Consider the following 13,245-nt stretch of genomic DNA (forward strand, 5'->3'; position numbering starts at 1 on the left):
GTGGCACCTGCGTGCACGAGTGGGACGGCTTCAGCTGCCGCTGCCCGCTGGGCTTCGGGGGCAAGACCTGCCAGGAAGGTACCGGGGGGGCAGCGGGGTGGGCATGGGTGGGGGTCCCATGGGGGTCAGCACCCACCCCACGCCCCGTCTCCCCGCAGAGATGGCGAGTCCCAGCGGTTCCTGGGCAGCAGCCGGCTCTCCTGGAGCGGGCTGGCACTGCCCGTCACCCTGCCCTGGCACCTGGGGCTGATGTTCCGCACCCGCCACCCCCGCGGGCTGCTGCTGCGGGCCAGCGCCGGCCCCCGCGCCACCCTCACCCTCCAGGTGTGCCCCACGGGGACGGGGGGGTGCCAGGGGGTCACTGCCCTGGGGGGGGTTATGGCCATGGGGGGGGTGTTGGCATAGGGGGTATTGCCCTGGGGGCAGTGCCAGGGCGGGTATTGCTATAGGGGGTGTTGTCCTGGGGGGGGGTATTGGCATAGGGGGTGTTGCCCTGGGGGTTACAGCCATGGGGGGGTATTGCCCGGGGGGGGGGTATTGGCATAGGGGGTATTGCCCCAGGGGGTTATGGCCATGGGGGGGTATTGCCCTGGGGGGGGGTATTGGCATAGGGGGTATTGCCCCAGGGGGGTACAGCCATGGGGGGGTATTGCCCTGGGGGGGGGGTATTGGCATAGGGGGTATTGCCCTGGGGGGGGTATTGGCATAGGGGGTATTGCCCTGGGGGGGGGGTATTGGCATAGGGGGTATTGCCCTGGGGGGGGTATTGGCATAGGGGGTGTTGCCCCAGGGGGGTACGGCCATGGGGGGGGTATTGCCCTGGGGGGGGTATTGGCATAGGGGGTGTTGCCCTGGGGGGGGTATTGGCATAGGGGGTGTTGCCCGGGGGGGGTATTGGCATAGGGGGTATTGCCCCAGGGGGGTACGGCCATGGGGGGGGTATTGCCATGGGGGGGGGTATTGGCATAGGGGGTATTGCCCCAGGGGGTTATGGCCATGGGGGGGTATTGCCCTGGGGGGGGGTATTGGCATAGGGGGTATTGCCCCAGGGGGGTACAGCCATGGGGGGGTATTGCCCTGGGGGGGGGGTATTGGCATAGGGGGTATTGCCCTGGGGGGGGTATTGGCATAGGGGGTGTTGCCCCAGGGGGGTACGGCCATGGGGGGGGTATTGCCCTGGGGGGGGTATTGGCATAGGGGTGTTGCCCTGGGGGGGGTATTGGCATAGGGGGTGTTGCCCGGGGGGGGGTATTGGCATAGGGGGTATTGCCCCAGGGGGGTACGGCCATGGAGGGGGTATTGCCATGGGGGGGGGTATTGGCATAGGGGGTGTTGCCCTGGGGGGGGGGGGTATTGGCATAGGGGGTATTGCCCCAGGGGGTTATGGCCATGGGGGGGTATTGCCCTGGGGGGGCGGTATTGGCATAGGGGGTATTGCCCTGGGGGGGTGTATTGGCATAGGGGGTATTGCCCCAGGGGGGTACAGCCATGGGGGGGTATTGCCCTGGGGGGGGGGTATTGGCATAGGGGGTATTGCCCGGGGGGGGTGTATTGGCATAGGGGGTATTGCCCCAGGGGGGTACAGCCATGGGGGGGTATTGCCCTGGGGGGGGGGTATTGGCATAGGGGTATTGCCCTGGGGGGGTGTATTGGCATAGGGGGTATTGCCCCAGGGGGGTACAGCCATGGGGGGGTATTGCCCTGGGGGGGGGGTATTGGCATAGGGGGTATTGCCCCGGAAGGGGGTTATTGGCATAGGGGGTATTGCTGTATGGGGGTATTGCCCCGGGGGGGGGTTATGGGCGTGGGGGGGTATTGGCATAAGCGGTTATTGGCATAAGGGGTATTGCCCCGGGGGGGGTGGCGCTGGCATGGGGGGTGTTGCCCTGGGGGCAGTGCCAGGGGGCTTCTTGCCCTTGGGGGGGTTATTGCCCCGGGGGGCAGTGCCAGGGGGGATATTGCCCCGGGGGGGGTATTGCCCTTGGGAGGGAGTTATTGCCCGGGGGGGGGGGGGCGCATTTCCCCGGGGGGGTATTTACTTTGGGGGGGGGTTATTGCCATGGGGGGGTCCTGCCCTTGGCAGGTTCCTGTCCTTGGGGGGGGGTATTGCCATGGGGGGAGCAGTGCCAGGGAGGTGCCACCCTTGAGGGGGGTGATGCCCTTTGGGGGGTGTTGCCCTGGGGGACAGTGCTGGGGCTGGGGGGGGGGGGCTGCCCCTGGGGGGTATTGCCCGGGGGGGCAGTGCCGGGGGTGCCCCCCCCGGGGGTTTCGGGGGGCACTGACATCCCTCTCGGCAGCTGAGCGAGGGGCAGGCGGAGGCGGGCGTCTGGCAGGGGGGGGCCCGCTTGGCCTGGCTGCGGCTGCCCCATGCCAAGGTCAACGACGGCGACTGGCACCACCTCCAGCTGGAGCTGCGGGGGGCCCCCGGCCGCCCCCCCCCCGCCACCCTCCTCCTCCTCGCCCTCGACTACGGCCGCCACCAGGTAGGTTGGGAGCCTGAAAGGGGAAACTGAGGCACGGGGCGGGTACCCTGCCTTGCTCACCGCATGGGTGCCACCCTGGCACCCATGGGTGTCTGAGTGCCCCCCCGCCCTCCGCCGTGCCCGCAGGCGGTGGCTGACATGGCCGGGGAGCTGCAGGGGCTGCGGCTGCGGACACTGAGTGTGGGGGGGCTGGCGGGCGACGGTGGCACCGTGGAGCAGGGCTTCCGCGGCTGCCTGCAGGTACGGGCAGGGGGGCACGGGACATTGGGCATATGGGCACAGGGGTGACAGCAAAGGGGCGGGGGGTATGGGCATGGGGACGTGGCGTAGGGCGCGGGGACGTGGGCACAGCGGTGGGGGGCATGGGTGTGGGCACAGGGACGTGGGTATAAGGCATGGGACAGGGGACATTTGGGCACAGGGCATGGGGACAGGCGTGGGACGTGGGCACAGCGGTGGGGGGCATGGGCGTGGGCACAGGGACGTGGGCACAGAGGATGGTTAGGGACATGGGGACGTGGGCACAGGGCATGGGGACATCAAATGGGGACAGGGGCACAGGGGCATGTGTATGGGTGTATGGCATGGGGACATGGGACATAATGGGCAGGGGGACGTGGGGTGCATGTGCGGACGTGGGCACGGGGACATGGGCATGGGCACAACGCGTGGGGACATGGCACATTTGGGCATGGGGCGTGGGGACAGGGGGCATATGGGCACAGGGGTGATGGCAAAGGGGCAGGGGGGTATGGGCGTGGGGACATGGCATAGGGCGTGGGGACATGGCATAGGGCATGGGGACATTGGCACAGTGGTGGGGGGCACGGGCACAGGGACATGGGGATGTGGGCACAGGACGTTGGCATGGGGACAGGGTATATGGGCACAGGGAATGGGGACATGGGACATTTGGGCACAGGGACGTGGGACGTGGGGACAGGGAGCATATGGGCACGGGGGTGATGGCAAAGGGGCAGGGGGGTATGGGCGTGGGGACATGGCATAGGGCGTGGGGACATGGGCAGAGCGGTGGGGGACATGGGCAGAGCGGTGGGGGGCATGGGCACAGGGACATGGGGACATGGGCACAGGACGTTGGCATGGGGACATTGGGGATGCGGTATAGGGGCACAGGGAGTGGGGACATGGCACGTTTGGGCACAGGGACATGGGGCGTGGGGACATGGGGCATATGGGCACAGGGGTGATGGCAAAGGGGCAGGGGGGTATGGGCGTGGGGACGTGGGCACAGGACGTTGGCGTGGGGACATTGAATGGAGATGGGGTATGTGGGCACAGGGGATGGGGACATGGGACATGTGGCACGGGGACGTGGGGGGCATGTGGGGACCTGGGCGTGGGGACATGGGCACAGGGACACAGGTATGGGCACAAGACACGGGGACCTGGGACGTTTGGGTACAGGGGATGGGTACGGGGACGTGGGTACAGGGACATGGGGCGTGGGGACGGGGGGCACATGGGGACATGGCCGCAGGAGCATGACCCTGGGGCAGAGGAACGGGGACAGGGATGCGGGCATGGGGGCACAGGCGTAACTCTGGGGGGGGCATACGGGCACGGTGACGTGGGACAGGGTGGCACAGGGCGGGGGGCGCTGTGTCCCAGGTTCCATCGAGGGAAACTGAGGCACGGCAGGGAGTGACGATGCGGTGGTGACGCAGGGCGTGCGCGTGGGCGAGACGGCGGCCAGCGCGGTGGCGCTGAGCGTGGCGCAGGCGGCGCGGGTGAACGTGGAGGGGGGCTGCGCCCTGCCCGACCCCTGCGACTCGGGGCCCTGCCCGCCCCACAGCTCCTGCAGCGACGACTGGGACAGCTTCTCCTGCCGCTGCCACCCCGGTGAGCGCCCGCCGCACCCCGGCACTGCCACCCCGGCACTGCCACCCCCTCCCTGCCACCCCCTCCCTGCCACCCCCTCACTGTCCCCTGGGCACTGCCACCCCAGCACTGCCACCCTTGGCACTGCCACCCCAGCACTGCCACCCCCTCACTGTGCCCTGGGCACTGCCACCCCAGCACTGCCACCCCTGGCACTGCCACCCCCTCCCTGCCACCCCCTCCCTGCCACCCCCTCACTGTCCCCTGGGCACTGCCACCCCAGCACTGCCACCCCCTCACTGTCCCCTGGGCACTGCCACCCCAGCACTGCCACCCTTGGCACTGCCACCCCGGCACTGCCACCCCGGCACTGCCACCCCCTCACTGTCCCCTGGGCACTGCCACCCCTGGCACTGCCACCCCCTCACTGTCCCCTGGGCACTGCCACCCCGGCACTGCCACCCCCTCCCTGCCACCCCCTCACTGTCCCCTGGGCACTGCCACCCTGGCACTGCCACCCTCTCACTGCCACCCCCTCACTGTCCCCTGGGCAATGCCACCCCCCAGCACTGCCACCCCTCAGCACTGCCACCCCCTCACTGTCCCCTGGGCAATGCCACCCCCGGCACTGCCACCCCTCACTGCCACCCCCTCACTGTCCCCTGGGCAATGCCACCCCCCAGCACTGCCACCCCTCAGCACTGCCACCCCCTCACTGTCCCCTGGGCAATGCCACCCCCTGGCACTGCCACCCCCTCACTGTCACCCTCTCACCGTCCCCTGGGCACTGTCACCCCCGGCCCTGCTGCCCTTGGTGTGGCCACCCTCCCTGGACACTGCATCCCCCTGTCACTGTCCCCAGGGTGCTTCCACACCCTTGTCACTGTCCCCAGGGCACTGCCACCCTCCCTGGGCACTGCCACCCCCCATCACTGTCAATGGGGCACTGCTGCCCCCCTGTCACTGTCCCCAGGGCACTGCCACCCTCCCTGGCCACCGCCACCCCCATCACTGTCCCCAGGGCATTGCCATTCCCTTGTCACTGTCCCTAGGGCACTGCCACCCTCCCTGGGCACTGCCACACCCTGTCACTGTCCCCAGGGCACTGCCACACCCTTGTCACTCTCCCTAGGGCACTGCCACCCGCCCTTGCCAGTGCCACCCCCGTCACTGTCCCCAGGGCACTGCCACCCCCCTTGTCACACACCCCAGGGCACTGCCACCCCTGTCACTGTCCCCATGGCACTGCCACCCGCCCTGGTGACATCCGCTCCCTACGATGTCCCCAACCGTGCCCATCCTCGTGCCCAGGCTACTTCGGTGACGGCTGCGTCAGCGCTTGTGCCCTCAACCCCTGCCAGTCCCCGGCCACCTGCGCCCGCAAGCCGGGCTCGGCGCACGGTTACACGTGCGAGTGTCCCCAAGGTCACTTCGGTCCCTACTGTGAGCACAAGTGAGTGGCAGCGAGGGGCGGGCACGCGCGAGTGCCACGGGCACCCGTCACCCTTGGGTGTGCCCGTCCCTCTGGCTGGGCTGGGGGCGTGCGAGGGGGCACGGTGGCCGTGCGAGGGGTATGGTAGCCACGCAAAGGGCACGGTGGCCATGCCAGGGGCAGGGTGGCCGTGCCAGGGGCAGGGTGGGCACATGGTGGGGCACAGTGGCCATGCAAGGGACAGGGTGGGCACATGGAGGGCACGGTGGCCATGCCAGGGTCATGGTAGCCACGCAAAGGGCATGGTGGCCATACAAGGGACAGGGTGCCCATGCAAGGGACAGGGTGGGCACATGGAGGGCACGGTGGCCATGCCAGGGGCAGGGTGGGCACATGGGGGGGCACAGTGGCCATGCCAGGGACAGGATGGGCACGTGGAGGGCATGGTTGCCATGCAAGGGGCACGGTGGCCGTGCAAGGGACAAGGTGGGCACATGGAGGGCACGGTGGCCATGCCAGGGGCATGGTAGCCATTCAAAGGGCATGGTGGCTGTGCAAGGGCAGGGTGGGCACATGGAGGACATGGTGGCCGTGCAAGGGGCACGGTGGCCATGCAGGGGACAGGGTGGGCACATGGGGGGCACAGTGGCCGTGCCAGGGGCATGGTAGCCACGCAAAGGGCATGGTGGCCATACAAGGGCATGGTGCCCATGCAAGGGACAGGGTGGGCACATGGAGGGCAGGGTGGCCGTGCCAGGGGCATGGTAGCCATGCAAAGGGCATGGTGGCCGTGCCAGGGGCAGGGTGGGCACATGGAGGACATGGTGGCCGTGCTAGGGACAGGATGGGCACGTGGAGGGCACAGTGGCTGTGCCAGGGCAGGGTGGCTGTGCAAGGGACAGGGTGGGCACATGGAAGGTATGGTGGCCGTGCCAGGGGCATGGTAGCCATGCAAGGGGCATGGTGGCCATGCAAGGGACAGGGTGGGCACATGGGGGGCACAGTGGCCACGCGAGTGGCATGGTAGCCACGCAAAGGGCATGGTGGCCGTGCAGGGGGCATGGTGGCCGTGCAAGGGGCAGGGTGGCCATGCAAGGGACAGGGTGGGCACATGGGGGGCACAGTGGCCACGCAAGTGGCATGGTAGCCACGCAAAGGGCATGGTGGCCGTGCAGGGGGCATGGTGGCCGTGCAAGGGGCAGGGTGGGCACATGGGGGGCACAGTGGCCATGACAGGGACAGGGTGGCACATGGAGGGCAGGGTGGCTGTGCCAGGGGCAGGGTGGGCACATGGGGGACACGGTGGCTGTGCCAGGGACGTAGGGGGCACACGGGTGGCACAGCGCCCGTGCAAGAGCCAGAGTGGCCGTGCGAGGGGCAGGCTGGGCGTGGCACGGGCGGGGTGGCGGTGCTGGCCATGGAGGCCGTGCCACGCCGTGCCACGCCGTGCGGTGCCACCCGGGCAGGGAGGCCCAGCCGTGCCCACGGGGGTGGTGGGGCCACCCCACCTGCGGCCCCTGCAGCTGCGACGTCACCAAGGGCTTCGACCCCGACTGCAACAAGACGACGGGCGAGTGTCGCTGCAAGGTGAGTCCCCGTCCCCGTTGGGGACAGCTGTCCCCAGCGCCCCGTGCCCGCGGTGGCCTCAGGGGACCGTGCCCCCCCCCAAAATTGTGCCACCCCCCCCAGGAGAACCACTACCGGCCGGCGGGCAGTGACTCCTGCCTGCTCTGCGACTGCTACCCCACCGGGTCCCTGTCCCGCCTCTGCGATGTCACCAGCGGGCAGTGTCCCTGCAAGGCCGGCGTCATCGGCCGCCACTGCGACCGCTGTGACAACCCCTTCGCCGAGGTGACGGCCAGCGGCTGCGAAGGTGGGTGACGGGGTGCCACCATCGCCCTGCTGTCACCCTGTGTCACCCTGCTGTCACTCTGCTGTCACCCTGGGTGCCAGTGGCCGGGTGCCACTGCTGTCAGCCTGTGTCACCCTGCTGTCACCCTGGGTGCCAGTGACCGGGTGCCACTGCTGTCACCCTGCTGTCACCCTGCTGTCACCCTGTGTCACCCTGCTGTCACCCAGCTGTCACCCTGGGTGCCAGTAACTGGGTGCCACTGCTGTCACCCTGCTGTCACCCTGTGCTACCCTGCTGTCACCCTGCTGTCACCCTGGGTGCCAGTGGCCGGGTGCCACTGCTGTCACCCTGTGTCACCCTGCTGTCACCCTGCTGTCACCCTGGGTGCCAGTAACCGGGTGCCACTGCTGTCACCCTGCTGTCACCCTGTGCTACCCTGCTGTCACCCTGCTGTCACCCAGCTGTCACCCTGGGTGCCAGTGACTGGGTGCCACTGCTGTCACCCTGCTGTCACCCTGTGTTACCCTGCTGTCACCCAGCTGTCACCCTGGCTGCCAGTGGCCGGGTGCCACTGCTGTCAGCCTGTGTCACCCTGCTGTCACCCTGCTGTCACCCTGGGTGCCAGTAACCGGGTGCCACTGCTGCCACCCTGTGTCACCGTGTGTCACCCTGCTGTCACCCTGCTGTCACCCTGGGTGCCAGTGACCGGGTGCCACTGCTGTCACCCTGCTGTCACCCTGTGCTACCCTGCTGTCACCCTGCTGTCACCCAGCTGTCACCCTGGGTGCCAGTAACTGGGTGCCACTGCTGCCACCCTGTGTCACCCTGTGTTACCCTGCTGTCACCCAGCTGTCACCCTGGGTGCCAGTGACTGGGTGCCACTGCTGTCACCCTGCTGTCTCCCTGCTGTCACTCTGCTGTCACCCTGGCTGCTGGCAACCAGGTGCCACTGCTGCCACCCTGTGTCAACCTGCTGTCACCCCGGCATGACGCCCTGCTTTGCCCCACAGTCAACTACGACAGCTGTCCCCGTGCCATCGAGGCCAGCATTTGGTGGCCCCGCACCCGCTTTGGGCTGCCCGCCGCTGCACCCTGCCCCAAGGGATCCATCGGTAGGTGGGGGGGCACGGGGACGGGGCGGGGGGGTGGCACCCTGGTGGCACTGCTGGGATGGGGTGGGTGACACTATGGTGGCACTGATGGGACAGGGCTGGAGGGTGATGCTATGGTGGCATTTCTGGGATAGGGCCGGGGGGGTGACACCATGGTGGCACCACTGAGATGAGGGTGGGCATGACACTGTGGTGGCACTACTGGGACAGGGATGGGGGTTGTGACACCATGGTGGCACCACCGGGACAGAGCTCAGAGGGGTGATGCCATGGTGGCATGGATGGGATGGGATGGGATGGGGGGGTGGCACCATGGTGGCACCACTGGGATGGGGATGGGGGGGTGATGCCATGGTGGCATCACTGGCATGGGGCCGAAGGTGGGGTGACACCACAGTAGCACCACTGGGACGGGGCTGAGGGGTGGTGACACTGTGGTGGCACTGCTGGGAGGGAGTCGGGGGGGTGATGCCATGGTGGCACAACTGAGATGGGGGGGGGACGGACACACCCTGGTGACACTGCTAGGATGGGGATGGGGGGGTGACACCACAGTGGCACCTCTGGGACAGAGCTCGGGGGCTGTGACCCCATGGTGGCACCACTGGGATGGGGCTGGGGGGTGACACTGCAGTGGCACCGCTGGGAAGGAGCTGGGATGGGGTGACCTGGCGGTGTCACCGCTGGCCCGGGGCAGGGGTGGTGACACTGTGGTGTCGCTGCTGAGATGGGGTACGAGGGTGGTGACACCGCGGTGGCACCACTGGGATGGCGCTGGGGGGTGACACTGCAGTGGCACTGCTGGGAAGGAGCTGGGGTGGGGTGACCTGGCGGTGTCACCACTCGGCCAGGGCAGGGGTGGTGACACTGCGGTGTCATTGCTGAGATGGGGTACGAGAGTGGTGACACTGCGGTGGCACCACTGGGATGGTGCTGGGGGGTGACACTGCAGTGGCACCGCTGGGAAGGAGCTGGGATGGGGTGACCTGGCGGTGTCACCGCTGGCCCGGGGCAGGGGTGGTGACACTGCGGTGTCATTGCTGAGATGGGGTACAAGAGTGCTGACACTGCGGTGGCACCACTGGGATGGGGCTGGGGGGTGACACTGCAGTGGCACCGCTGGGAAGGAGCTGGGGTGGGGTGACCTGGCGGTGTCACCACTCGGCCAGGGCAAGGGTGGTGACACTGTGGTGTCACCGCTGAGCCACCGTCCCCACAGGCACAGCAGTCCGGCACTGTGACGAGCACAAGGGCTGGCTGCCCCCCAACCTCTTCAACTGCAGCTCCCTGGCCTTCGCCGCGCTCCGGGCCTGGGTGAGTGTCCGGGGCGGGGGGGGGGACACGGGGACAGGGACGGTGCCGCCACCCTGTCCCCACTGACGGTGCCACCCGGCAGGCGGAGCGGCTGGCGCGTAACGAGTCGGCACTGGACCCGGCGCAGTCGCGGCACGTGGCCCTGCAGCTGCACGAGGCCACCCGCCGCACCGCCGCCTACTTCGGCAGCGACCTGCGCCTGGCGTACCGCCTGGCCAGCCGCCTGCTGCAGCACGAGAGCACCCAGCGCGGCTTCCGCCTGGCCGCCACCCAGGACGTCCACTTCACCGAGGTGGGGCCCGACGCCCGGGTGACGGGCACCCTCGTGGCAGAGGGAGTGGGTGCAGGAGCCCAGACGCCGGGGTGATGGGCACCATCATGGCAGGAGGGGTGGGTGCAGGAGCCCAGATGCCAGGGTGATGGGCACCATCATGGCAGGAGGGGTGGGTGCAGGAGCCCAGATGCCAGGGTGATGGGCACCCTCATGGCAGGGGGAGTGGGTGCAGGAGCCCAGATGCCAGGGTGACAGGCACCATCATGGCAGGGGGAGTGGGTGCAGGAGCCCAGATGCCAGGGTGACAGGCACCATCATGGCAGGGGGAGTGGGTGCAGGAGCCTGGACATGGGTGACAGGCACCCTCGTGGCAGGAGGGGTGGGTGCAGGAGCCCAGATGCCGGGGTGATGGGCACCATCATGGCAGGAGAAGTGGGTGCAGGAGCCCAGATGCCGGGTTGATAGGCACCCTCGTGGCAGGGGGAGTGGGTGCAGGAGCCCAGATGCCGGGGTGATGGGCACCATCATGGCAGGGGGAGTGGGTGCAGGAGCCTGGACACCGGGGTGACAGGCACCCTTGTGGCAGGAGGGGTGGTTGCAGGAGCCTGGACACTGGGGTGATGGGCATCCTCGTGGCAGAAGCGGGGTGTTAGTGCAGGAGCCCATATGCCAGGGTGACGGGCACCCTCATGGGAGGAGGGGTGGGTGCAGGAGCCCAGATGCCGGGGTGACGGGCATCCTCATGGCATGGGGGGTGAGTGCAGGAGCCTGGACGCCGGAGTGACGGGCACTCTCATGGCAGGGGGAATGGGTGCAGGAGTCTGGACACCGGGGTGATGGGCACCCTCGTGGCAGGGTGGGGCGTTTGTTGGAGGAGGCTGGATGCCGGGGTGATGGGCATCCTCATGGTGGGAAGTGTTGGGGCAGGAGCCCAGACGCCGGGGTGACAGGCAGCCTTTTGAAAGGTGCCAGGGCACTTTTTCCATGCCTTGAGCTGCAGGAGAGCGTGGGCTGGTGCAGGAGCCCAGATGCCAGGGTGACGGGCACCCCTTCAACCCGGGGGGTTACAGCATACCCAGCACCAGCCGGCAGTGCCCGGGTACCCCACCCGGGAGAGCCTTGCAGGGAAGCAAAGCCGAGGGAGGGAGGGAGGGAGGGAGGGAAAACCCATGCCCAGATGCCAGGGTGAGGGGCACCCGGTGGCACTGCCCACCCTGCCCGTCCCGGCAGAACCTGCTGCGGGTGGGCAGCGCGCTGCTGGACGCCAGCAACAAGCGGCACTGGGAGCTGATCCAGCAGACGGAGGGGGGCACGGCCTGGCTGCTGAAGCACTTCGAGGACTACGCCAGCGCCCTGGCGCAGAACATGCCCCAGACCTACCTCAGCCCCTTCACCATCGTCACCCCCAACATCGGTGAGCGGGGACCCCCGGGGACACGCGTGTGCCCGGGGAGGGGTGTGCTGGGGACACGGGTGTGGGTGTGCTTGGGGACATAAGTGTGCCCAGGGGACAGGTGTGTGCTGGGGACATGCGTGTCCCCAAGGACATGTGTGTGGCTGGCAGACATGCGTGCACCCAAGGGGACATATGTGCTGGGGACATGGGCGTGTGTGTGCCTGGGAACACGTGGGTGCTCATGGACATGTGTGTCACCAAGAATACGTGTGTGCCTGGGAGACATGCGTGTGCCCAAAAACACACGTGTGCTGGGGATGTGGGCATGTGTGTGCCTGGGGACATGGACACGTGTGTGCCCAGGGGACACGTGCCCGGGGGACATGTGTGTGTCCAAGGACACGTGTGCCCCTGGGAACATGGGCATGTGTGCGACCAGGGCTGTGGGTCCCCACATGCTGAGGGTTGGGGACACATATGTGACCAGGGACACACATGTGATCAGACTTGTGGGCACACGTGTGCCGAGGGGATGGCTATGTGGCAGGGAACACAGGTCTGCACGTGCTCAGGGACATGGGCGTGTGTGTGCCTGTGGACACGCGTGTGCCTGGTGACACGGATACGTGCAGCCTGGGGACACGAGTACCGTGCCCCCCACTGTGTGTGCCCAGGGGACACACATGTGCCCAGGAACATGAGCACGTGTGTGTGTGTGTGCGTGTGCACTGGGGATGCTGCCATGCGTGTGCCCAGCGGCCATGTACCCAGGGATCTGCACCGTGGGTGCCAGGGGCCATGGGTGCTGCGGGCTGTGGGTGCCGGGCACACAGGAATGCTGGGGTCCATGGGTGCCGGGCACACGGGGTACCAGGGTCCATGGGTGCCGGGGTCCATGGGTGCCGGGCACACGGGGTACCAGGGTCCATGGGTGCCGGGGTCCATGGGTGCCGGGTACACGGGGTACCAGGGTCCAGGGGTGCCGGGGTCCATGGGTGCCGGGCACACAAGGTACCGCGGTCCATGGGTGCTGGGCACACGGGGTACCAGGGTCCATGGTTACTGGGGTCCATGGGTGCCGGGCACACAGGGTACTGGGGTCCATGGGTGCCGGGCATACGGGGTGCCAGGCACATGGGGTACTGGGCTCCGTGGGTGCCAGGCACACAGGGTACTGGGCTCTGTGGGTGCCGGGGTCTGTGGGTGCCGGGCACATGGGGTACTGGGTTCCATGGGTGCCGGGCATACGGGGTGCCAGGCAGACAGGGTACTGGGCTCCGTGGGTGCCGGGGTCTGTGGGTGCCGGGCACACGGGGTACTGGGCTCCGTGGGTGCCGGGGTCTGTGGGTGCCGGGCACACAGGGTACTGGGCTCCGTGGGTGCCGGGGTCTGTGGGTGCCGGGCATACGGGGTGCCAGGCACACGGGGTACTGGGCTCCGTGGGTGCCGGGGTCTGTGGGTGCCGGGCACACGGGGGTACTGGGCTCCGTGGGTGCCGGGGTCCATGGGTGCCGGGCACACGGGGTGCCGGGGGCCCTTG

General features: G+C 68.3%; 1 protein-coding gene across 1 annotated transcript in view; it reads left to right on the forward strand.

Moving 5' to 3' along the window:
* Window positions 1-2: 2 nt before the first annotated feature.
* The window catches only part of CELSR2 (cadherin EGF LAG seven-pass G-type receptor 2), a gene marked incomplete at its 5' end in the record, with an annotated part of 30,336 nt that continues 17,093 nt past the window's right edge, over window positions 3-13,245 (forward strand). Inside the window, 12 exons of the mRNA XM_059831000.1 lie at window positions 3-78; window positions 161-324; window positions 2,298-2,483; window positions 2,610-2,723; window positions 4,172-4,346; window positions 5,637-5,778; window positions 7,224-7,344; window positions 7,447-7,630; window positions 8,620-8,721; window positions 9,941-10,035; window positions 10,118-10,327; window positions 11,540-11,723. Of these exons, the coding sequence (XP_059686983.1) occupies window positions 3-78; window positions 161-324; window positions 2,298-2,483; window positions 2,610-2,723; window positions 4,172-4,346; window positions 5,637-5,778; window positions 7,224-7,344; window positions 7,447-7,630; window positions 8,620-8,721; window positions 9,941-10,035; window positions 10,118-10,327; window positions 11,540-11,723 (1,753 nt within the window). The remainder of the gene's footprint in view (window positions 79-160; window positions 325-2,297; window positions 2,484-2,609; window positions 2,724-4,171; window positions 4,347-5,636; window positions 5,779-7,223; window positions 7,345-7,446; window positions 7,631-8,619; window positions 8,722-9,940; window positions 10,036-10,117; window positions 10,328-11,539; window positions 11,724-13,245) is intronic.

This window comes from Gavia stellata, chromosome 30 (genome assembly GCF_030936135.1).
Source record: "Gavia stellata isolate bGavSte3 chromosome 30, bGavSte3.hap2, whole genome shotgun sequence".
NCBI classification, from domain to species: domain Eukaryota; kingdom Metazoa; phylum Chordata; class Aves; order Gaviiformes; family Gaviidae; genus Gavia; species Gavia stellata.